The 22,569-nt window shown below is 54.1% G+C and overlaps 1 protein-coding gene across 1 annotated transcript; it reads right to left on the bottom strand.

The window, feature by feature from the left end:
- Positions 1-3,295: 3,295 nt before the first annotated feature.
- On the bottom strand, positions 3,296-21,607 carry NUFIP2 (nuclear FMR1 interacting protein 2). Its single transcript, XM_081338004.1, has 4 exons — positions 21,384-21,607; positions 10,943-12,667; positions 6,340-6,372; positions 3,296-5,564 (listed from the first exon to the last, which is right to left on the bottom strand). The coding sequence occupies exons 1-4, from the start codon at positions 21,487-21,489 to the stop codon at positions 5,512-5,514; spliced, it is 1,917 nt and encodes a 638-aa protein (XP_081194130.1). The 5' UTR covers positions 21,490-21,607; the 3' UTR covers positions 3,296-5,511.
- Between the last annotated feature and the right edge of the window lie 962 nt (positions 21,608-22,569).

Here is a 22,569-nt window from a genome sequence, read left to right as displayed (position 1 = left end):
TAAGTCGCTTTTCCAGTGCCGTGGACACTTTGAACGGTCACTAAATGAGCCGTCGTAACTTGAGGACTGCCTGTATATAGGTGCATTCATACTCGAACAAAATGTCAACGAAGGGACACACACACACCTCGCCAAGAAAGAGTTAACAGGAGCCCTCTGTAATCCTGGTGAACTTTTGCCCAGGAAGAGCGGAAGGGAGAAAGGATTTCCTGTTGGGGCTCGTCCCTTTCAAATCACCCCAAGGTCCAAAGGAAATAGATGGGATTCTTTGTCTTCTCTAACACCCAGGAGTGCACTTTGGGCGGCGCCTGCAGGGACAACTTTGGGCGGCTCTCGGGATCGTGCCAAGTTGCAGATCTTCCTTCGTTTCCTCAACACGCTCCTTCCCATGGCTGCTGGGCTAAGCCAGGGCTGTCCTTTGGCGGTCAGAATAGAGCTGGAGGGACCTTGGGGGTCTTCTAGTCCAACCCCGCTTCTCAAGCAAGAGACCCTATCATATTATTTCAGGCAGGTGGCTGTCCACTCTCTTCTTAAAAGCCTCCGGTGTGGGAACTTCTGGAGGCAAGGAGTTCCCCTGGTTAATTGTCCTGACTGTTAGGAAGTTTCTCCTTAATTCCAGGTTGCTTCTCTCCTGGATTCGTTTAAATCCGTTGTTTCTTCTCCTGCCTTCTAGTGCTTTGGAGAATAGGTGGACACCCCCTCCCCCGTCTTCTTTGTGGTAGCCCCTCAAATACTGAAACGCTGCTATCATGTCTCCCCCAGTCCTTCTTTTCTCTAGACTGGCCATACCCAAATCCTGCAACCATTCTCCCTATGAGGTGCTCAGGTGACCAGTGAAGGCCAGCGCGCAACCCTTTTCTCTTCACAAATAAGTTGTTGCATGCTCACCACAGGTCAAGGATACCTCTGCACCAGAGGTCATCAACTTTTTCATTGCTGGCGGCCCGGCGGGGAAGGGAGCAGCTTTGTGTGCATGCACATGCGTGCAGAAACAGGGCCCGCACGGTGCTAGCGGCCCCGTTTGCGTAGATGTGCAGGCGCTAGCTGCCACCGCTAGCCCCATGTACACACACCAACGGGCTGCACAACCCATGCACTAGTAGCCCTCGTTTGCGCAGGCACACCGCTGCTAGCCACCACCTCTAGCCCCCCTGCGCCAGCGCAAACGGGCTGTGCAATCCGCATGTGCACTCGTGCGTGTGTGCTAGCCACCGTCGCTAGCCCCGCTAGGTCCACGTGTGCAAGTGGGGTGCGTGTGCACATGTGTGTGCGCACTGGCTAGCTTGTCCCTGGGCTCTGGCCTATTGGCCACCGGGCCGCAGCCCGTAGGTTGGGGACCTGTGTTCTAAAGTTATGCAAGCTCCCAACCAAATGTGCACACACACACATGCACCAATTCTTCAGGCCAGGAGGATGCGCCAAGCTTTGGGGCTCCAGGACAGGAATAGAGGCTTTCTTTGGTCCCCACCTGCTTGAGACGATTCTCCTTGCCCCACCTGGGCCTGACCCTCCCCATTAGAGTGGGGCCCTAAGGAGGCAGCCCCCCCCAGACAGGTCTCCATTTTGACAAAGGCTTTGGTTTATCCTTCAGAATAGCTCAAACCAGGTTCAGAAGATGGTTGGGGGCTGGCCGTGGTTTTATTATTATTTGGGGTGGGGGTCTTGGGGTCCACATCCCCAGAGGCAGCTGGAGAAGGGCATCTGCCCAGGAAATACCTTTTGCCCAAATCTTCCAGCCCAGAGGCCTGACACGCCCACGTAGAGCAGGGCTTTTCAACCTTTTTGCCCATTCTGCCACTTTTAGGATATGGCAACATCCGAGGACCACCAGTCGCCTAGCAAGGGGTCAAAAACTTGATGACCAAAAAAAAGGAAAAGAGTGATGAAGTACAGGTAGTCCTTGACTTACAACAGTTCGCTTAGTGACTGTTCGAAGTTACAGCCCAGCAAGACCCCTGCCTGCCCGCCCGGTGGCGCTCTTCCTCCTGTCCGAGGTTTTCGTTGTTGTGAGCATTTCTGTTCAGGATTGGCAGCGGGGGTGGGGTGGGGGGGTGTTTGGTTTTTATCCCCCCCCCTCGGTCTGCTGGGTGGTTGTAGCAGGTTTTGGTCCCTTCACATGACCCTGGGACACTGTGACCGTCATAAATATGAATCGGTTGCCAAGCATCTGAATGTACGTCACAGGACCCTGGAGATGCTGCAACATTCCAGCTGATCGGCGCTTCTTCTGGGCTCAGCTGAAGTGCCAGGATCGGTGCTGAGCTCCAGCTGGATTCCGGCGCTGATCCTGGCGCTTCCGCTGAGCCCCGACAGCCCTGCAGCTCCAGCCGTCTCTCGCTCGGGCTTGTGCGGTGCTGCCACCGGTTCGGCTCATTCCCCTCCCCCGCTACCACTTTTCTAGGATGGTCGCGTACCACAAGTGCCAGGTGCCAATGTACCCCGGGTGGTACCCGTACCACGGGTTGAAAAGCCCTGACATAGAGAAGCGAGGGGGGGGGTGTCTTCTCTTTTTCTGTTGGGACTTCAACTCCCAGAATTCCCAGCGAATCCGGCCACTGGGATTCGGGGAAAGTGAGGTTGGGAAGTCAAGGGGTTTGGTTTTGCAACTTCTCATACAGTGTTCTGACATACTGATGATAATGGGGTTTTTAATTATGATTTTAAATGTTTTTATTGGTTTTCGTGGGACTTTGACATAATTTAATTCTTTTTTTAATACTTGTATTCATTTGTATTTTATTGTTGTTAGCCGCCCTGAGTCCTTCGGGAGACAGGGCGGCACACATGTTTCATTATAAATACACCAGACACGGATTACCCTCTCAAATCACTGTTGATTTTTTTTTTGAGGGGTGGGGGAAGGAAAGGAAGAGAAAAAATGGGAAAAATGGCAATACAAACTTGAGACCTGGAGGCATCTCATATCCCGCTCAAGACTCTATTTTTTTTTTTGCAGGGGTCTCCAACCTCGGGCCGGGGGGGATTCTGGGAGTTGAAGTCCACAAGTCTGAAGGTTCCCAAGGTTGGGAGACCCCTATTTTGCAGGGGAGAAAAAAGAAGATTGCACAAATCCTCAAATTTGTTTTCTGTGGACCAAAACTCCCCTCTTAAGACCCCCACCCCCACCCCTTCCTCCTTTCCCCGTCATTCCCACGTCTTCAAATCTGTCCAGGTTTGGTTTATGCTACAGCACAGTACTCTTTACACACAAGACACGCACGCGCACGCACGCACCCCCTCTATACATTATTTTTCCCCCCAGCCCCAATTATCACAAAATTCAAGGAAGAAGAAGGAGGGTTAAAAGAAGAGTTTCTGTTTAATCAGCGGTCAAGGCTTTGGCGAAAGGATTTTCCCAAAAAAAAGAAAAAGAAAAAGAAAAGAGAGAGGAAAGTTTAAAAGAAGGGAAGTTTACACGTAATGGGGAGGGGGGAGTATTTTGTCCATAGTCGAGAAGGAACAGATCAAATCCCCCCCCTCTATACCGTCTTAATATGGGATTATAATTAAATTCTATTTGGGGAACAGGAAAATAGAGGTTTAATTTTTTGGGGGGGAGGGTAAGGATCAGAGTTGGGTCCATCATGATGTGCAACTTAATCCTGGGGGGCATCGGGGGGGGGGGGGAGGGAGAGGGGCAGGAAGCAGGGACAGAAGCAGTAAGACCAGCAGTAAATCCTAGCAAAATAAAAGCAGGGGGGAAAAAAATCAATCTCGGGAACCATTTTTCAGAGACGCGTTAAAGGCGCAGAAAAAGGACAAAAATTTAAAACCGCGGCGGACCCTTCCCCACTTGAGAGATGGAGACGCCCCTCCCCCACCCTGGAAAGAGCTTCAGGAGATCCAAATGTGTAAATTCCCCCCCCCCTCGCCACACACACACACACACACACACACACACACACACACACAACTTCTGTAGGGGTCCAGCCACATCTGGGCATTGTCTGGGAAAGCCCGACGTGGGGTTCAAAAGCCCTTGCGTGTCCTTTGGTCTTATTTGGGGGTGGGGGGGTGGGTGGGAGGGGTAGAACAGCTTCTGATCCAAGACCCCCTCCTCAGACCTAACTGCAGCGGTGGACGTACCCAAGCCCACCCACCCACCCGCCCACCCCGGACCCTGCCTGCTCCAGCACACAAAAACGCAACCCGAAGGAATTCTTTAAAAAACGATTTGGGTGCGAATCACGCAAACTTCGCCATTCGGGGGGGGGGGGGGAGGAAACGGGTCAGAACAAACAACAGAGACCGCAAATGCAAATCCGGAGCCCATCCTCAGAAGACCCCCACACACACACTCAGCGTGTGTGTGTGTCTGTGATGTCCAGAGTTTGCACCAGGGTGAGAAAGCAGGCTTGGGGGGGGGGGGGAGGGAAATGAGGGGGAGGCACACCCCACCCAGGAGAAGGGGAAGGGGAAGGGGGGGAAGAGAAGCTGGTTCAGTTTAACTTTTATAAATTAACTCCTGTTACCAGTTGCCACGTGCATGGGGGGGGTGGGGTGGGGGGAGAATCCACGTGTTCACACATGCGGTGCGCGCGGTTAGCACAAAAGAGAGCATTTGCCTACGCCAAAGAATTGCAGGAGGCAAAACTCAGAATAGATCCAGTTTTGTTTTGTTTTTTTTTTGGCCTGATTCTGGGGGGGGGGGGAGAGGGGTTAACCCATGTTAAAAGGATGGAAGGAGAGTCCAGTGAGTCACACAAACACACACACAGACACACACTCACACCCCAACCCTGGATACCGCATTAAAACAAAGCTCCGTCGCTCCGCCCCGCCAACCACGCTCAAGGGCTTCGAGGGGTAGATGTATCTTCGCAAAAACATCAGCCCCAACTCCCCCCACCCCAAAGGGGAACCCGGTCTTTGGGCCAACGTCCAAATTCCACTCTCGCCCCCCCCTTTTTTTGCCAGGGTGGCGGCGGTGGCGGGGAGACGTGAGGATTCAAGGTTAATTCCTCCCCACCCCCCACCCAGCGAACAAAAGTGGGGTTCGGAAGAGTTTCTTCCTGGTTTAAGTGGGTTACCGACAATTGCAAAGCCCCCACCCCGCCAAAAAAACCAAAACCACGACGACGAAAAACCCGACACGCTTCTGCTCGCGATGCTCAAGAGCTACGGGGACAAGCTAAGCCTCTACCCGCGTGTGGATTTTTTTCTCTTTTTTTTCTTGTTGTTTTAAAGAGGAAGAGGAAAAAAAAGAAAAGAAAGGAAAAGGAAAAAATGAAAGGGGGAGGAAGGGGGGAAAAAAAGGAGAATATCTGGCAAAGATTCCGGCCATTTCGAAGTGGGGTTTAAATAACCTGGCAGGAGTCTCTGCCAAGCAGGTGTTGTGTCAGGCGGGCGTGCGTCGGTATACACACACACACACACACACACACACGAGAAGAGATGATCCTGCGGTTCGGAGTCAGACGGCCGGAGCTGACCAGCGACGCCCCCCTCCCCCCCGTTGGGGACAGCCCACGGGGCTGGCCACGGGCCCAGTGGAAACCGTCCGGCTGCAGCTCAGGTGCTGGGGGTGTCCAGGCCTTCAGCGTAAGTGATTATCCGTTTGGGGTCTGGAAAAGGAAGAACAGGGTCCGAGTGAAACGGGCGGCCAGCCTGGCTGTCCTGCGCCCCCCCCACCACACCAAGAGTCCGCTCCGTTAAGTCAGGGGTTGCCAAACTTGGCCTCTTTGAGACCTGTGGACTTCAAGTCCCAGAATTCCTAAGGCTTATGGACTTCAAGTCCCAGCATTCCCCAGCCAGCTTTAAGATTTACGGACTTCAAGTCCCAGAATTCCCTGGCCAGCTTTAAAATTTACGGACTTCAACTCCCAGAATTCCCCAGGCTTAAGCGCTGTGGCCTTCAACTCCCAGAATTCCCCCACCTTAAGGGCTGTGGCCTTCAATCCCCAGAATTCCCCCGCCTTAAGACTTGTGGCCGTCAACCCCCAGAATTCCCCCGCCTTAAGGGCCATGGCCTTCAACTCCCAGAATTCCCCCGCCTTAAGACTTGTGGCCTTCAATCCCCAGAATTCCCCCGCCTTAAGACTTGTGGCCATCAACCCCCAGAATTCCCCCGCCTTAAGGGCCATGGCCTTCAACTCCCAGAATTCCCCCGCCTTAAGACTTGTGGCCTTCAATCCCCAGAATTCCCCCGCCTTAAGACTTGTGGCCATCAACCCCCAGAATTCCCCCGCCTTAAGGGCCATGGCCTTCAACTCCCAGAATTCCCCCGCCTTAAGGGCCGTGGCCTTCAACTCCCAGAATTCCCCACCCCTCAGTGGTCCACCCCAAACCTCCCACTGCGCTCGCTCCTGTGAAGGAGGCCTGAAGCAGGGAAACCCTTACCTCGCTTTTGCAAATTACAAATAGATTCCATTTCTGCAACAAAAAGAAAAGGAGAGAAACTGCAGTTAATGTTTTTGATCGTGCAGGCGGTCCTCACTCAAGCACGGGAAAAACCGGGATGGGAATTCCCGTCACTACGAAAGGCAGTCATACAAGGGGATGCCCCATATGACCCCATTGTTAGCCACAGCGGCCCCACCGCTCACTTACGACACCAAGGGAGCCCAACGCGGCCACTGCCACGCAAGGCGGCGGTTGTGAGTTTGGCCCCATTTTACGACCAGTTTTGCCATAGCTGTTAAGGCAGGGGCCTCCAAACTTGGCCCTTGTAAGACTTGTGGACTTCAACTCCCAGAATTCCTTAGCCAACATGCTTGGCTGAAGAATTCTGGGAGTTGAAGTCCACCAGTCATAAAGGAGCCAAGGTTCCCCACCCAAGCTCTAGAGTAGGGGTCTTCCAACGTGGCCCTTTTATGACTGGTGGACTTTCACTCCCAGAATTCCCCAGCCTGGATGCTTTAAGATGGGGAGACTTCCAATTCCCTGGATGGGGAATTCTGGGAGTGGAAGTCCATACCTCTTAAAAGGTGCAAAGTCTGTAATGGACACTTTAAGGCAGCGGTCTTCCAACTTGGCCCTTTGATGACTTGTGGACTTCAACTCCCAGAATTCCTCAGCCAGGCACGTGTGCCTGGCTGAGGAATTCTGGGACTTGAAGTCCACTAGTGACTGTGAACCCAGGACGCTGCAACTGTCGTAAACGTGAGCCGGTTGCCAAGCGTCTAAATTCTGATCACGCGACCACGGGATGGGGCAACGGTCGTAAGGTAGAAACGGTCACGAGTGGCTTTTTCCCCACCCCAACCCGTTGCAACTTCAAACGAATGGCCGTAAGTCGAGGACTTAGCTATATTCCGGTTGTTAAGTGAGGATCGGGAGTCTTTACACAAGGGCCGGTCGGCTCGCAAGCCAGGCAGGCAAGTTCTGCTGTCACGTGGGGGAGTGTGAAACTGAGTTGTGAGAAAGGGGCAAACTGCGAATTACCCGACCTCTTGACGCTGTGGACGTTGCGAACTGAAGGACAGAGCCGGGAGGGACCTCGGAGGTCTTCTAGTCCATCCAACACACCCACCCACACACACCTGCTGAAGCAGGAGAGTCTAGACAGGGATGCCCAACCTTGGATTCCCAACTCCCAGAATTCCCCACCCTAACCCTAACCCCCAAGCACAATTGGTAAGACGGCCCAAGTTATGCCAAGGGCCACAGTCTTCCTTTGAGCCAGTCGGCTGCAGTTGGATGGGCTGCCCTTGGAGACTAGCGTTCTGCTCTACCAAAGCAAGGGGGTCGGAACTATGGCCCCTTTAAGACCTGTGGACTGGCTGAGGAATTCTGGGAGTTGAAGTCCACAGGTCCTAAAGGGGCCACTAAAAAGGTAAAGGTTCCCCCGCATGTGCGTGCTAGTCGTTTCCGACTCTAGGGGCCGGTGCTCACCTCCGTTTCAAAGCCGAACAGCCAGCGCTTGTCCGAGGACGTCTCCGTGGTCATGTGGCCGGCATGACTAGACGCCAAAGGCGCACGGAACGCTGTTCCCTTCCCACTGGAGTGGTCCCTATTTTTCTACTTGCATTTTTTACGTGCTTTCGAACTGCTAGGTTGGCAGAAGCTGGGACGAGTAACAGGCGCTCACTCTGTTACGCGGCACTCGAGATTTGACCCGCCAAACTGCCGACCTTCTGATCGACAAGCTCAGCGTCCCAACCCACTGAGCCACCGTGGAAGGAGGCCCAGATAGCCCACAGCCATCCCGGCCAGGCTTCGGCCATTGGTCAACCAGCCAGCTGGTGTCCCATTCCTCCATCAATGGATCCATTCCCAAGGCCAGGCTGACCCCTTTGGGAGAGGCTGCACCAAGCAGGTTAGAGGAGACCCAAGGGAAACGCCCGCGCCAGGTAGCCGTCAGTCCCCCCAACGGCCCAGGTGTGCTGAGCTATAAATCAAGGACGGAGGGCACACAAGGGGACCGAGCAAAAGCACCTAGGCCAGGGGTAGGCAACCTCGGCTCTTTTATGACTCATGGACTTTAACTCCCAGAATTCCTGAGTCAGCTGACTCAGGAATTCTGGGAGTTGAAGTCCATGAGTCATAAAAGAGCCGAGGTTGCCTACCACTGACCTAGGCGCTGCAGTTTGGTCCAGCCATTAAGGCACCAGGCTAGAAACCTGGAGCCTGGGAGTTCTAGTCCCGCCTTAGGCATGAAAGCCGGCTGGGTGACTTTGGGTCAATCGCCAGGAGACAGGGAATTCTAGTCCCGGCCTAGGCAGGAAAGTCGGCTGGGTGACTCTGGGCCAATCACCAGGAGAGTGGGAATTCTAGTCCCGCCCTAGGCAGGAAAGCCGGCTGGGTGACTTTGGGCCAATTACCAGGAGAGTGGGAATTCTAGTCCCGCCCTAGGCAGGAAAGCCGGCTGGGTGACTCTGGGCCAATTACCAGGAGAGTGGGAATTCTAGTCCCGCCCTAGGCAGGAAAGCCGGCTGGGTGACTTTGGGTCAATCACCAGGAGAATGGGAATTCTAGTCCCGCCCTAGACAGGAAAGCCGGCTGGGTGACTCTGGGCCAATCACCAGGAGAGTGGGAATTCTAGTCACGCCCTAGGCAGGAAAGCTGGCTGGGTGACTCTGGGCCAATCACCAGGAGAGTGGGAATTCTAGTCACGCCCTAGGCAGGAAAGCTGGCTGGGTGACTCTGGGCCAATCACCAGGAGGCTTTGAGTTCTGATCCTGCCTCAGGCCTGAAAGCCAGCTAGGAGACCTTGGGTCAGTCCTCCTCTCTCAGCCCAACCACCTCACAGGGTTGTTGTTGTGTGGAAAAGAGGAAGTGGAAGGAGGACTCACTTGGGCTTATTTATAAAAATCATAAAGAACTAAAATAAAAAACCCATCGTAGGAACGCCAGTCCTGCAGGAGCCAGAACCTGGATAGCAGAAAGGGGAGCCCCACTCCGGTAGGCAGGGACCGGAGGGCTTCTCGGCCAAAGGGACCCCCACCCGCAGTTACACCCGCCAGAAAAGGCCAGCCTCTCACAAAAAGACCCCCCCCCTGCCCATTTTATAGGCCCCGTCCCTATCGAGGACTTCAGCAGGCCTTCTGCTGGCTGGACAGGGGGGAGGGTCTGTCCTTGACCAAGACCCCCAGGGCTCAGCTCACTCTCCACCTCACAAGGGGCAGGCAGAAAAACAGGCCGTGGTTCAACCTGACCCTCTTTCCCAGGCTGACAAGCCCTTGCTGGCAGCAGCACACACCCTTCCCTGCAATACACAATGAACGCTTGCGTTGACCACCCAACCAACACAGTTGTTATTAAGGGCCCAGAATTCCCCCCTGCTAAGTGAGGCCTGCTGGATTCTACCACCTTTTGGCCACGATTGTTGGATCAAATCACTGCGGTTGTTACGAAAATTCAGCTTTCCCCATTGACTTTGCTGGCTGGGAAGGTGGCAATTGGGGATCAGGGGATCCCAGCGCACTGTCACCATGCTAAATACACCCTACTTGCCAAATGGCCCAAAGTTGGATTGTGGGAATGCTGCGACGGCTCTAAGTGTTGGAGACCAGTCAAAGTCACTTTTTCCAGTGTGGTGGTGAACTTCAGTCACTAAATGAAGCGGACGGAAGGGTCAAGGACCAGCTGTAATTATGTACTGATCCTATTCCTCCCACTGGGTGCTTTGATAATGAATAATTTCCAAAGCCCACCCCTCAAATATCCCCACTCTCGGGGTCCCCACCCAGCAAGAGAGGGGCTGAGAGTCCAACCCGCCTTTGAAGGACCCCTCCCATTTCTGCACCTTCCTCCAGAAAGACTCAGCTCGAGGGAGGGCTGCAGCCCCTAGTGGTCTCAGCACTGCCCTCGGTAAAATGGGAATTGGGGGCTTTAAAAAGGGTGACAATTTGAGAGGGGTGGAGAAATAGATAGTAGTCCTCAACTTACAACCGTTCCTTTAGCGACTGTTCAGTTACAACAGCACTGAAAAATGTGAGTTATGACCGTTTTTCAGACTTACGACCGTTGCACCATCCCCAAGGATACGTGATCAAAATTCACACACTTGGCAGCCGACTCACATTTATGACGGTTGTGGTGCCCCAGGGTCACCTGATCAAAATGGGGACCTGGCTTGGCAACTGGCTCGTATTTATGATGGCCGCAGCGTCCTGGGGAGGGTCACGTGACACCCCCCCCCTTTTGCAACCTCCTGACAAACAAAAGTCAACGGGGGAAGCCAGATTCGCTTAACAACCCTGTGACTAACTTAACAGATGCAAGTTCCCTTAACAACTGTGGCAAGAACATCTGTAAAATGGGGCAAAACTCACTTAACAACCGTCTCGCTTAGCAACTGAAATTTCAGGCTCCATCGTGGTCTTAAAAGTGAGGGCTACCTGTATGACTGCCCCACCCTCTCCAGCTCCCGGACCCCAGGGAGGCCAAAGGGGCCCAAACCCTTCCTTCAACCTTAAGCTGGACGGCAGTGCTCTAGAATGGCTGGGGCTGATGGGGAGCGGAGTCCCTCCCAGCGAGGAGGGGGGAAGGAAGCCATTACCTTGGATGTGATATAGAACAGCTGCCCGCAGGTCAAACTCCCCCCAGCTGGCTTTCCTTTCTAGACTGCTGGGGGCGCTCTGCTCTTTGGTGGAGACTAACAAAGTGTTCGTAGGCGAAGACGAGCAACTTTCCACGCGGTAGTCCTTGGCGAGGAACACAAAGGCCCCCGACCCCCCCGGCTCAGCCTGGGGCAGGCCCCCTGGCAGGTGGGGCTCTAACAGCAGCTCGCTCTCCTCCCCAGCGGCCCCCAGCTTTAAGAGGCCGCCCAACAGCTGGGGACTAGTCCGTTTGGCTAGCTCGTAGGCCTTGGGGAAGGCCGGCGGTTCGGGTCCGACGGGAGGCGTCTCAGCCCGGCGAGGAACCGACGTGGCGGGGAAGGAGCCCTGGAAGGTCACGTCGGCCCCCTTGGTGTCCGTCGGTTTCCTGGCCGAAGAAGTCTCCGGGCCCGCGCTGGGCTCGTTTATAAACGATAACCCCCACTGGTTCTGGAAGATATCGCCCAGGTTTTGCTGCGTGGCCAGGAAGGGAGACTCAGCCACGCTAAACAGGCCGTGCATACTGGAGGGGTAGATGAAAAGACTCGACTTCGGCTGCTCTGGGGCGACCGCGGAGGGACCGGCGTCCTGGCAGGCCAGCTTGGGAGAGGCCGAAAGGACAGTACTAGCAGCTGGCACCAGCAGGGCCTGCACCCCGGCCGGGCACCCCCCGCGGTCAGCCCCTGCCAAGAGCGGCCCGTTGGAAAAGCTGCCCGATGTAACGGACTTCATGGCGGACATGGGGACCTGGGGGAGGCGGGTGGAGGGCTGGGCCGGGACCTCCCCTGCAGAAGAGGAACACGAGGAAGAGGAGGAGGAGGAGGAGGAGGAGAGCGAAGGAACCGCCTTGTTGAGGTTCTCTTTCACTTTGCTGGCGTAACTGATCTTGGGAACGATCTTGGCGCTGCTGTTGTCCACGGGGAAAACCGGGGGCGGCTTAAACAGTGTCCAAGAATCTTCCTTCGAGGACGACACCAAGGCGTGCTTCCCTTTAGGACGCTCCTCAAACTTTTTGCCGGCCGGTCCGACTTTGGCATCCGCGGCCTTCCGAAGCATGTCCGTGACTCCGACTGGCTTCCCGCGGCCCGCCCCCAGGGCCCCCGGGGGCTGCTCACACTTCCATGCGGGCTTGAGGCCATCCAGCCGAGGGCCGGCCTTTGGGTCCCCGCCACCGTCGGCCCTGAATGGCTCCGGCTCCAGCTTCACAGCCGGGACCGAGCTGCAGGGCACGATCTTCTCCTGCCCCAGACTCAGGTTCTCACAGCCCTTGGCGCTGTTGCGCCGTCCTTTCCGCTTCTTGGGGGTGGTGTAGCCGCTCTCCGAGCCGCTGCCGTCGTTGTCGGCCCCTTTGCCGGCGCAACCGTTGGTAATGTACTCAGAGCCGTTGGCCGGGATGCCGTTGGCGACGGGGTGCATCTCGGCTTTGTCCCAAGGCTGACCCTCTCGGCCTCCGCTCTCGTTGCATCGCTCGTTCTTCCTGTCCAGGCCGCTCTTCAGGGTGAAGGTCTTGGTCTTCAGGCCAGCTTTAACGAACATGCCGCCTTTCGCCGTCGGCTTGAGAGCCAGGCTAAGCTCCCTGCCGGGCTGGCTGTTGGGGACCACGGAAACGGGGCCTGGCAAGTCACCGGCACCGGGAGATGTCAGGAAGGGTTCTCGGTCGCCGACGGTCCCGTTGACTTCGCCATAATCTGCAGAAAGGGAAGAGCGGAAGATTAGAGGCCTGCAAGCTCATAGAAGGTATTTGGAAGACACCCCCCCACCCCACAAGACACGCCGCAAAGGCTTAAGGCACGCTGGCTGAGGAATTCTGGGAGCCGAAGTCCACAAGTCTTAAAGGGGCCAAGCTTGGACACCCCTGGTCTAGGTATGTATTGGTTTATATTCTGCATTTCTAGACCATCCATCTCCCTCAAAAAGAGAGCAGACACTTCAAAAACTAATAGTGTAAAGAACGCATCTCTTGAATCCATTCCTTAAAATCAGGAGTTTACGCTTCTGCTCATCCATGTAAAACAGGGGTCTGGCTGAGGAATTCTGGGAGTTGAAGTCCACAAGTCATCCAAGGGCCAAGTTGGAAGACCGCTGCCTTAAAGTGTCCATTACAGACTTTGCACCTTTTAAGAGGTATGGACTTCCACTCCCAGAATTCTCCATCCAGGGAATTGGAAGTCTCCCCATCTTAAAGCATCCAGGCTGGGGAATTCTGGGAGTGGAAGTCCACCAGTCATCAAAGGGCCACGTTGGAAGACCCCTGCTCTAGAGCTTGGGTGGGGAACCTTGGCTCTTTGATGACTGGTGGACTTCAACTCCCAGAATTCCTCAGCCAGGCACACTTGCCTGGCTGAGGAATTCTGGGAGTTGAAGTCCACCAGTCATCAAAGGGCCAATTTGGAAGACCCCCTGCCTTAAGGCCCTGCACGCCCCAAACTGCCAATACAGGCTTGCTGAGAAAGTGTCTCTCCCCCCCCACTCCCCGTGTGCAAGCCTGCTCTATCCCTTTTGCAGTGGCCTCGCTCAAATTGGGCCCACGCCGCATCCAGGACAGGACGAGGAGAAGGAAGACGTTCCGGCACAGAGACAGGAAGGTGCAAATGGATTCTGGAGGATGCAGATAATAAAACTCCTGCCCTAGGGCAAATTTCAAACCGAAAATAAATCTGGGCACCCAACAGCGTCCAGGAACCGGAACTCCTCCGATCTGCAGAGGTGAGAGGAACGGAGGAGAAACATGTTGCCGGTGAGGACGGCAAGGAAAGGGCTGTCCGTTTCTGGGAGATGTGTGCAGTTAATCCTCGAGTTACAACAGTTCATTTCGTGGCTGTTTGAAGTTAGAACGGCCCTGGGGAAAAGTGACTTATGGCGCCTTTCACACTTACAACCGTCGCAGCAGTCCCACGGTCAGGTGATCAAAATTCGGCTGCTGGGCAACTGGCTCGTACTTATGACGGTTGTCGTGTGCTGGAGTCACGTGATCCCCCTTTCCCACCTTCTAACAAGCAAAATCATCAAATTCACAGAGGACACCAAGCTGGCAGGAATAACCAACGCTCCAGAAGACAGGCTTAAGATACAGAACAATCTAGACCAGGGGTCTTCAAACTTGGCCCTTTTATGACTTGTGGACTTCAACTCCCAGAATTCTGGGAGTTGAAGTCCATAAGTCATAAAAGGGCCAAGTTTGAAGACCCCTGATCTAGAGAGACTTGAACACTGGGCGCTATCTAACAACATGAAATTCAATGGTGGAAAAAGTCAAGTTCTACATTTAGGCAAGAAAAACCAAATGCACAAGTATAGTATAGGGCAGGGGTAGGCAACCTCGGCTCTTTTATGACTTGTGGACTTCAACTCCCAGAATTCCTGAGCCAGCCAAGCTGGCTCATGAATTCTGGGAGTTGAAGTCCACGAGTCATAAAAGAGCCGAGGTTGCCTACCCCTGGTATAGGGGGTACCTGGCTCAATAGTACCAACTGTGAGAGGGATCTCCAAGTCCTAGTGGATGATCCCTTAAACAAGAGCCAGCCCTGTGCTGCAACTGCCAAAAAAGCCAACACGTTGCTAGGCTGCATTAACAGAGGGAGAGAATCAGGATCACGTGAAATATTAATACCACTTTACAAGGCCTTGGTAAGGCCACGCTTGGAATACACCATCCCGTTTTGGTCACCACGGTGTAAAAAAGATCTTGAGACTCTGGAAAGAGTGCAGAGAAGAGCAAGAAAGAGGATCAGGGGACTGGAGGCTCAAACATACAAGGAACGGTTGCTGGAATTGGGAATGTCCAGTTTGATGAAGAGAAGGACCAGGGGTGACATGATAGGAGTCTTGCAGTATCTCAGGGGCTGCCCCAAAGAAGAGGCAGTCAAGCTATCCTCCAAAGCGCCTGAAGGCAGGACAAGAAGCAACGGATGGAAACTCATCAAGGAGAGAAGCAACCTGGAACTAAGGAGAAACTTCCTGACAGTGAGAACAATTAACCAGAGGAACCACCTGCCTCCAGAAGTGGTGAATGCTCCAACACTGGAAGTTTTTAAGAAGAGACCGGATAGGCATTTGTCTGAAATGGTACAGGGTTTCCTGCCTGAGCAGGGGGCTGGACTAGATGACCTCCAAGGTCCCTTCCAGCTCTGTTATTCTGTTCTGCTTTAGAGGCACCTAAAGTGAACCTTGATGGTGAAAAACTGTCTGGGGGTGGGTGGGAATCAGCGCCGGATCTCCACATTTTAAGCTTTGGCCCAAAGTGGATCTTCTTTGACTGGTCTCCAAATTGCCTAGTGTGAGTTTCTGCAACCTTTTAAGACTGGCAGAGGGGGGGAAAAACTTGTTCTAAGTTGAGGGAATTTAATTTGGCAGGTCATCTGGGACCCAAATTTCTGCCTGTAAGGAAAGATGGTGATCAAATGAGCTGCATTTGATTTTGTTACCTTTTTGGTCGCGGTTGTTAAATGAATCGTAAGGTTCCCCCTTTTGACTTGGCTTGTGGGAAGGTCTCAAAAGGGCAATCCTGTGACGCTGACAGCATCCTTAAACACACACCAGTTGCCAAGGGCCCGAATTTTAAACCTGTGTCCAAGGGACTGCTTCAAAGGGACACTAAATGCAAGAACTGGTTTTTCCCCCCCCCCCGTGCTGCTGCAACTTGGTCGCTAAACAAATGGTTGTAAGTGGAGGACTACCTGAATAGCTGTCCCTCTTATGCCTGTGGCTCTGGGCATTATCAAAGGGCCAAGTTGGAAGACCCCTGTCTTAAAGCATCCTGGCTGAGGAATTCTGGGAGTTGAAGTCCACCAGTCATCAAAGGGCCAAGTTGGAAGACCCCTGTCTTAAAGCATCCTGGCTGAGGAATTCTGGGAGTTGAAGTCCACCAGTCATCAAAGGGCCAAGTTGGAAGACCCCTGTCTTAAAGCATCCTGGCTGAGGAATTCTGGGAGTTGAAGTCCACCAGTCATCAAAGGGCCAAGTTGGAAGACCCCTGTCTTAAAGCATCCTGGCTGAGGAATTCTGGGAGTTGAAGTCCACCAGTCATCAAAGGGCCAAGTTGGAAGACCCCTGTCTTAAAGCATCCTGGCTGAGGAATTCTGGGAGTTGAAGTCCACAAGTCATCAAAGGGCCAAGTTGGAAGACCCCTGTCTTAAAGCATCCTGGCTGAGGAATTCTGGGAGTTGAAGTCCGCAAGTCATCAAAGGGCCAAGTGGGAAGACCCCCGATTTAAGAGAACATTTTTATGATTGGACGTGACTTGTAGTCATGGAATAATCACAGACAGCTAATCACAAAGCTCCCAGAGGACCTTTCTGGACCGTGAGCTGTAAAAAGTTACTTTGGAGAAGGATCCAATCAATCCTGCTGATTATAAGGTGGGAAATTCTGGGAATTGAGGTCCACCCATCTCAAAAGTTGCAAAGCGTGAGCCCTACTCCCAAGGGTCAACTCTCCCGGAGTTTGGGAGTCTCGCCGCGCAAGTCTGGCAAGGAAGCAAAACACCAGTGTCGTCTCCTCTTCTGGAGGAGTGCTGGACTACGAAGTCCATCGGCCGCAACTGCCAGGCTGGCAAGGGATGAAGAGAGTGGGAATCCCAAGGCTTTGGGAGGGCCCCAGGTCGAGGGACACGTCTTTGACCTAATCCACAAAGGTCATAAAACGTCATTAGGGGTACCGGTAGGAAAGGATGTGTGCGGCTCAGGATTGAAAGGAGGGGTCCTTGGTGCTCTCTGAGCTTGGTGGTCTTCTTGCAGACGTTTCATGACCCATCTAGGTGTCATCAGCACTAGAAGGAGGGAGGAGGAGGAGGAGGAGGAAGGACTGTGGGGTCTTTGGTGCTGAGCTTGGTGGTTTTCTTGCAGACATTTCATTATCCAATTGAGTAACATTATCAGTGCTAAAAGGGGGGGGTTAGGAGGAGGAGGGACTGTGGGGTCCTTGGTGCTCTCTGAGTTTGGTCTCCTTGCAGATGCTTCATGACCCATCTAGGTACCATCATCAGTGGGAGGATGAGGAAGGGCTGTGGGGTCCTCAGTGATGAGTTTGATAAGTTTCCTTGCAGATGTTTCATGACCCAACTAGGGAACGTCATCAGTGCTAGAAGGGAGGAGGAAGAGGAGGAGGAGGAAGACTGTGGGGTCCTTGGTGCTCTCTGAGCTGGGTGGTTTTCTTGCAGACGTTTCATGACCCAACTAGGCAACATCATCAGTGCTAGAAGGGAGTGGGGTTTGTGGGGGGGGGGAGAGAAGGAGGACTATGGGGTCCTTATGTCATCTCTGAGCTGGGTGGTTTTCTTGCACTGATGAAGTTATATAATAATAATAATAATAATAATAATAATAATAATAATAATAATAATAAGAAGAAGAAGAAGAAGAAGAAGAAGAAGAAGAAGAAGAAGTTGGAAGGGACCTTGGAGGTCATCTAGTCCAACCCCCTGCTCAGGCAGGAAACCCTATACCATTTCAGGCAAATGGCTGTCCGGTCTCTTCTTAAAAACTTCCAGTGTTGGAGCATTCACAGCTTCTGGAGGCAGGTTGTTCCACAGGTTAATTGTTCTAACTGTCAGGAAGTTTCTCCTTAGTTCTAGGTTGCTTCTCTCCTTGATTAGTTTCCCTCCGTTGCTTCTTCTCCTGCCTTCGGGCGCTTTGGAGATCAGCTTGACTGCCTCTTCTTTGGGGCAGCCCTTGAGATCCTGGAACGCTGCTATCACGTCACCCCTCACCCTTCTCTTCGTTAAACTACACATACCCAATTCCAGCAACAGTTCCCTATGTTTGGTAATGAAATGTCTGCAAGAAAACCAGCCAGCTCAGAGAGCACCAAAGACCCCACAGTCTTCCTTCTCTTCTTCACACACCCCCCCCCTCTATTTTAGCACTGATGATGTTAAGTAGTTTGGTAGTGAAACGTCTGCAAGAAAACCAGCCAGCTCAGAGACCACCCCAACATTATAGGTCTCCCCTAAAGGGGAGCAACTTATGAGACTTCATCCAAGCTTTGGATTCATTTGGCCAGCATCTTCTCAATCAATATTTTCATGAGCTAAGGACTTAAATGATACGATGATGCGCTCCGGATCAATAATGACCTCACCTTAAAAATCAGCAGAATTTATTTGATCATTCCCCACCCCCCTCAAATAATTTTTGAAGCTCTGTCCAGCAGATTCCCTGTCGTCCTTCGTGATTAGTTTATTACTTCATGAGGATAAGTCACTTCCAGCCATAAAAATGTTCCCCCAAATGCAGTCGGTCCAAAATGTGACGTTCATGTCATGGGAATTTCAAGTGGAAACAGGCCTTAAGCTTAGAACTAAACTCCCTAAACTTAAGACGGGCTTTTTAATTATTATTTCCTTAATATTCTTCTTGTCCAGTGAGACAAGGGTCTCTCCAAACAGTCCAAAGATTTAGAGTTCCATTTATCCAAAATAATCCATGCAGCTGTGCAACATCTGCTCTGCAAAAAGGAACAAGTTTCCCAAATTTTCAGGAAAGTGTCTTTTTATTGTTGTTTTTTGGGGGGGAAATGCTCACTGAGGAAAGGAGTTGTGTTAGTCTAAACTTAGGACCTGCTAGATCCATTTTCATCCCACAAAATGCTATTAAAAGCTACGCATTTTTAAATTTATAAAATATAGTTCTCAAGCACCTGAAGGGCAGGACAAGAAGCAACAGATGGAAACTAACCAGAGAGATAAGCAACCTGGAATTACGGAGAAACTTCCTGACCGTTAGAATAATTAATCAGTGGAACCACCTGCCACCAGAAGCGGTGAATACTCCAATACGGGAAGTTTTTAAGAGGAGACTGGACAGCTATTTGTCTGAAATGGTCTACGGTCTCCAGCCTGAACAGGGGGTTGGACTAGATGACCTCCAAGGTCCCTTCCAGCTTTATTACTATTATTAAATCACAACCATTCATTTAATGACTGTTTGAAGTTGCAATGGCACCCAAAAAAGTAACTTAGGACCGTTTTTCACACTTACAACGGTCACAGTCTCCCAGATCACGTTATTCCCTCTTGAGACTGCCTGATAAGCAAAGTCGCTGGGGAAACCCAGATTCTCCTCACAACCGTGCGACTAACTTAACAACGGCTGTGAGAAAGGTTGTAAAATGGGGCAAGGCTCGCTGAACGACTATCTCATTCAGCAACAGAAATGTTGGGCTCAAACTGCGCTTGCAAGTCAAGGAAAACCAACTAAGCCCAAAGTGGCTGAAACGCATGAAGCCACAAACATGGCCGACAAACCACCAAGTGGGTTGGTTCACACAAACGACACACACCAAGAAAAAACGGACAGGCCCCATTGGGACATTTAGCGCAGCGTGTGAACCAGGTGGCAGCCGACATTTCTTCAGGTGATCTTCGCAAGCTCTTTTGACACAACCTGGGTGCCGAGGGCCCCATTTGTGGTCTCGCTGAGATTTCAGCGCCTGGGCTGACGGGCACAAACAGGGAGCTGCCAGTTCCTGACCAACAATTACAACACGACACAAGGGATGGGAGACTTTCAAGCTCTACCGGCTGGGTCCAAGCCGCAGTTTTTCAAACTTCAAGCCTTGGAAATTTGGATCGTAGGGCAAGGACTACCTGCAAGGCAGTTTGGTTGCGTCCAAGCCGTGTGCGCAGAACAGGCCAAATTCACAAGCTCTTGCCGTGCATAGAACATGCTCTACCTGCCCCCCCCCCCAGGTCACCTGGCTGCAATGGTTCTTCTCCCCCCCCCATGGCAACACATAACAAGGTTCTCTTAATGCAGGGCTCTCCAAACTCGGCCACTTTTTAAGACTTGTGGACTTCAACTCCCAGAATTCCCTAGCTAGCATGGCTAACTGGGGAATTCTGGGAGTTAAAAAGTCCACAATTCTTAAAAGTTCCCCAGTTTGGAGACCTCTACCTTAGTGGACTGGACTCGTGGTAACACAGCCGAGTGCACTGTGCTTGGGGCATGGCTGGGGGATTCTGGGAGTGGAAGTCCACCCCTCTTAAAGCAAGCTGGCTGAGGGATTCTGGGAGTGGAAGTCCACCCCTCTTAAAGGTGCCAAATTTGTAATCAAACGAACAAAAAAACCTTCTCTAAGCCATGTCCAGGAACTTGGATCAATGGTGGGATATTTTTTTTGGGGGGGGGGGGGAAAGAACCATTCCATTCAACTCAAAAGGGGTGGGAAACAGAGACCCCAACCCCCTTCCAGAGGAATGCAACTACAAGTCCCATGTTCGGCGGATAGTGTGGACTGCCCAGCCTGCTTAGCAGGAAGGACAATTGGTGCAAAAGCCCGGAGGCTGCAGAAAGCCAGACCAATAAAAATGCCTGGTGCTGCAGCCCCACATGCACACCCCACCCCAGGCACCCTCCAGGGGGCTCCCCTTCCCCCCCCCCCCCCGCTTCGACCTCCTGCTGAGCCCCAGACTGTGGGCCTGCTGGAGGGATTATGGGTCCGGTTGGGAGGTCTGAAAGGCCAGCGAGGGACTGGGCATCTTGGAGAAGGCCTGCCCAGCGTTTCAGGCCCTTGGCAGGTTTAAGATGGATGGATGGACTCCCACTCCCATAATCCCCCAGGCAGCATACCTTAAGAGGGGTGGACTTCCACTCCCATAATCCCCCAGCCAGCCTGCTTTAAGAGGGGTGGACTTCCAATCCCAGAATCCCCCAGCCAGCCTGCTTTAAGAGGGGCGGACTCCCACACCCATAATCCCCCAGCCAGCCTGCTTTTAAGAGGGGTGGACTCCCACTCCCATAATCCCCCAGCCAGCCATGCTTTAAGAGGGGTGGACTCTCACTCCCAGAATCCCCCAGCCAACCTGCTTTTAAGAGGGGCGGACTCCCACTCCCATAATCCCCCACCCAGCCTGCTTTTAAGAGGGGTGGACTCCCACTCCCATAATCCCCCAGCCAGCCATGCTTTAAGAGGGGTGGACTTCCACTCCCAGAATCCCCCAGCCAGCCTGCTTTAAGAGGGGCGGACTCCCACTCCCATAATCCCCCACCCAGCCTGCTTTTAAGAGGGGTGGACTCCCGCTCCCAGAATCCCCCAGCCAGCCTGCTTTTAAGAGGGGCGGACTCCCACTCCCAGAATCCCCCAGCCAGCCACGCTCGCTCAGGGGCGGAGCTCCCAGCCTGCCGCGCGGGGCCTTCTGGGCCTTGTAGTCCCCCCCCCTCCTGGAGCCCGCCGGAGGGCAGTCCCCGTGCCCAGGCCGCCCCTCTCCCGGCCCCTCCCTCGCAGCAGGCCTCGCCGGGGAAGGCCAGGCCGGCTCGCCCAACATGGCGGCGGCGTTGGCGGCGGGGAGGCCGCGCCGGGCTGAGGCGGCGGGAAGGTCAGGCCAGGCCGCGGAGGGGGGGGCGGCGGGTGGCGGGAAGAGCGGCCCGGCTCCTCCCCCTCCCTCCCCCTCCCTCCCCCTCCCCTCACCTGCTGCGTGTCCGGCTCCGGGCGGGGGGGCCGCGGCGGGGGGGCCCGGCTGGGGCGGGGGGCGGCCCTGGCCGTAGAAGAGCAGCGGCGGGGGGGGCGCCTCCATCGGGCACCGGCCGCCCTTCCGCTGCCTCGCCCGCCCGCCCGCCGCGGAAGGGAGGAGGGAGGGAGGCCGCCGCCGCTTCCGGCCCCGCCCAGGCAGGCAGGGAGGGGGCTCTTCCGGCTCCTCCCCCTCCCGCGAGGCCCGCCCGGCCCGACTCAAGGGCGCTTCGTCACGCAGCCGGCGGCGGAGAGCGCGCCCCGCCCACGACACGCCCACGACACGCCCACCGCGGACGTGGACAGCAGGCAGGGAGGGAGGGAGGGGAGGAGGCCGGGAGGGAGACTCGCGAGCCTATGCTCCCCGCCGGGCCAGGCCGATGGGCACCACGGTCCTTCTGCTTCCAAGCCCTCCCGCCCTCCCATCCCAGACTCCGGAGCCCCTAGCAGGGAAAGGGGATGATGGGCATGGTAGTCCTTCTTGTCCAGGATGGGATGGGACGGGACTCCCTTGCCCATCAATCTCCCCCAGGAAAGGGAGAGAAATCGATGTGTGCGGCAGTCCACTTCCTCAGGGGGCTCCGGGTTCAAGGCCACTCCCCGTTTTCCAGGCATGGATGGTACTCCTGAGCCCATAGCTCCCCACTGGGAAGAAGAGAGAGGATGATGGGCATTCGGGGGCGCCGTTTCCAAGCCCCCTCCCCGTTTTCCAGGATTGCAGCTCTGCACCAGGAAGAAGAGGGAGGCTGATGGGCATGGCAGTCCTTCTACTTCGCCTCCCATCCCAGACTCCCAAGCCCGTACTCCCCGCCAGGGAGGGGGCTGATGGACGTGGTATTCCTTCAGTGGCGCTGGGTCCAAGATCCCTCCCCCATTCTCCAGGATTGGATGGGATGGGACTCCCATATCCATCGCCCTCCACCAGGAAGGAGAGGGAGGCTGATGGGCATGGCAGTCCTACTTCGGGGATGCTGGGTCTAAAGCCCCCTCCCCATTTTCCAGGGGGACTGTGGGACTCTCACACCCATTTCCCCCCATTGAGTGTGTCACAGAAGGCAGGGGTGTGTGTGTGTCACATAAGAGACAAATATACAGTTAGCCCTTGACTTACCACAACCCAGCCCAAAATTTCCATCGCTGAGCTAGA

This window comes from Vipera berus (assembly GCF_964194415.1).
Source record: "Vipera berus genome assembly, chromosome: 1".
In the NCBI taxonomy this organism is placed as follows: domain Eukaryota; kingdom Metazoa; phylum Chordata; class Lepidosauria; order Squamata; family Viperidae; genus Vipera; species Vipera berus.
The sequence above is the reverse complement of the archived record's forward strand: the minus strand, read 5'-3'. Positions and strand labels throughout refer to the sequence as shown.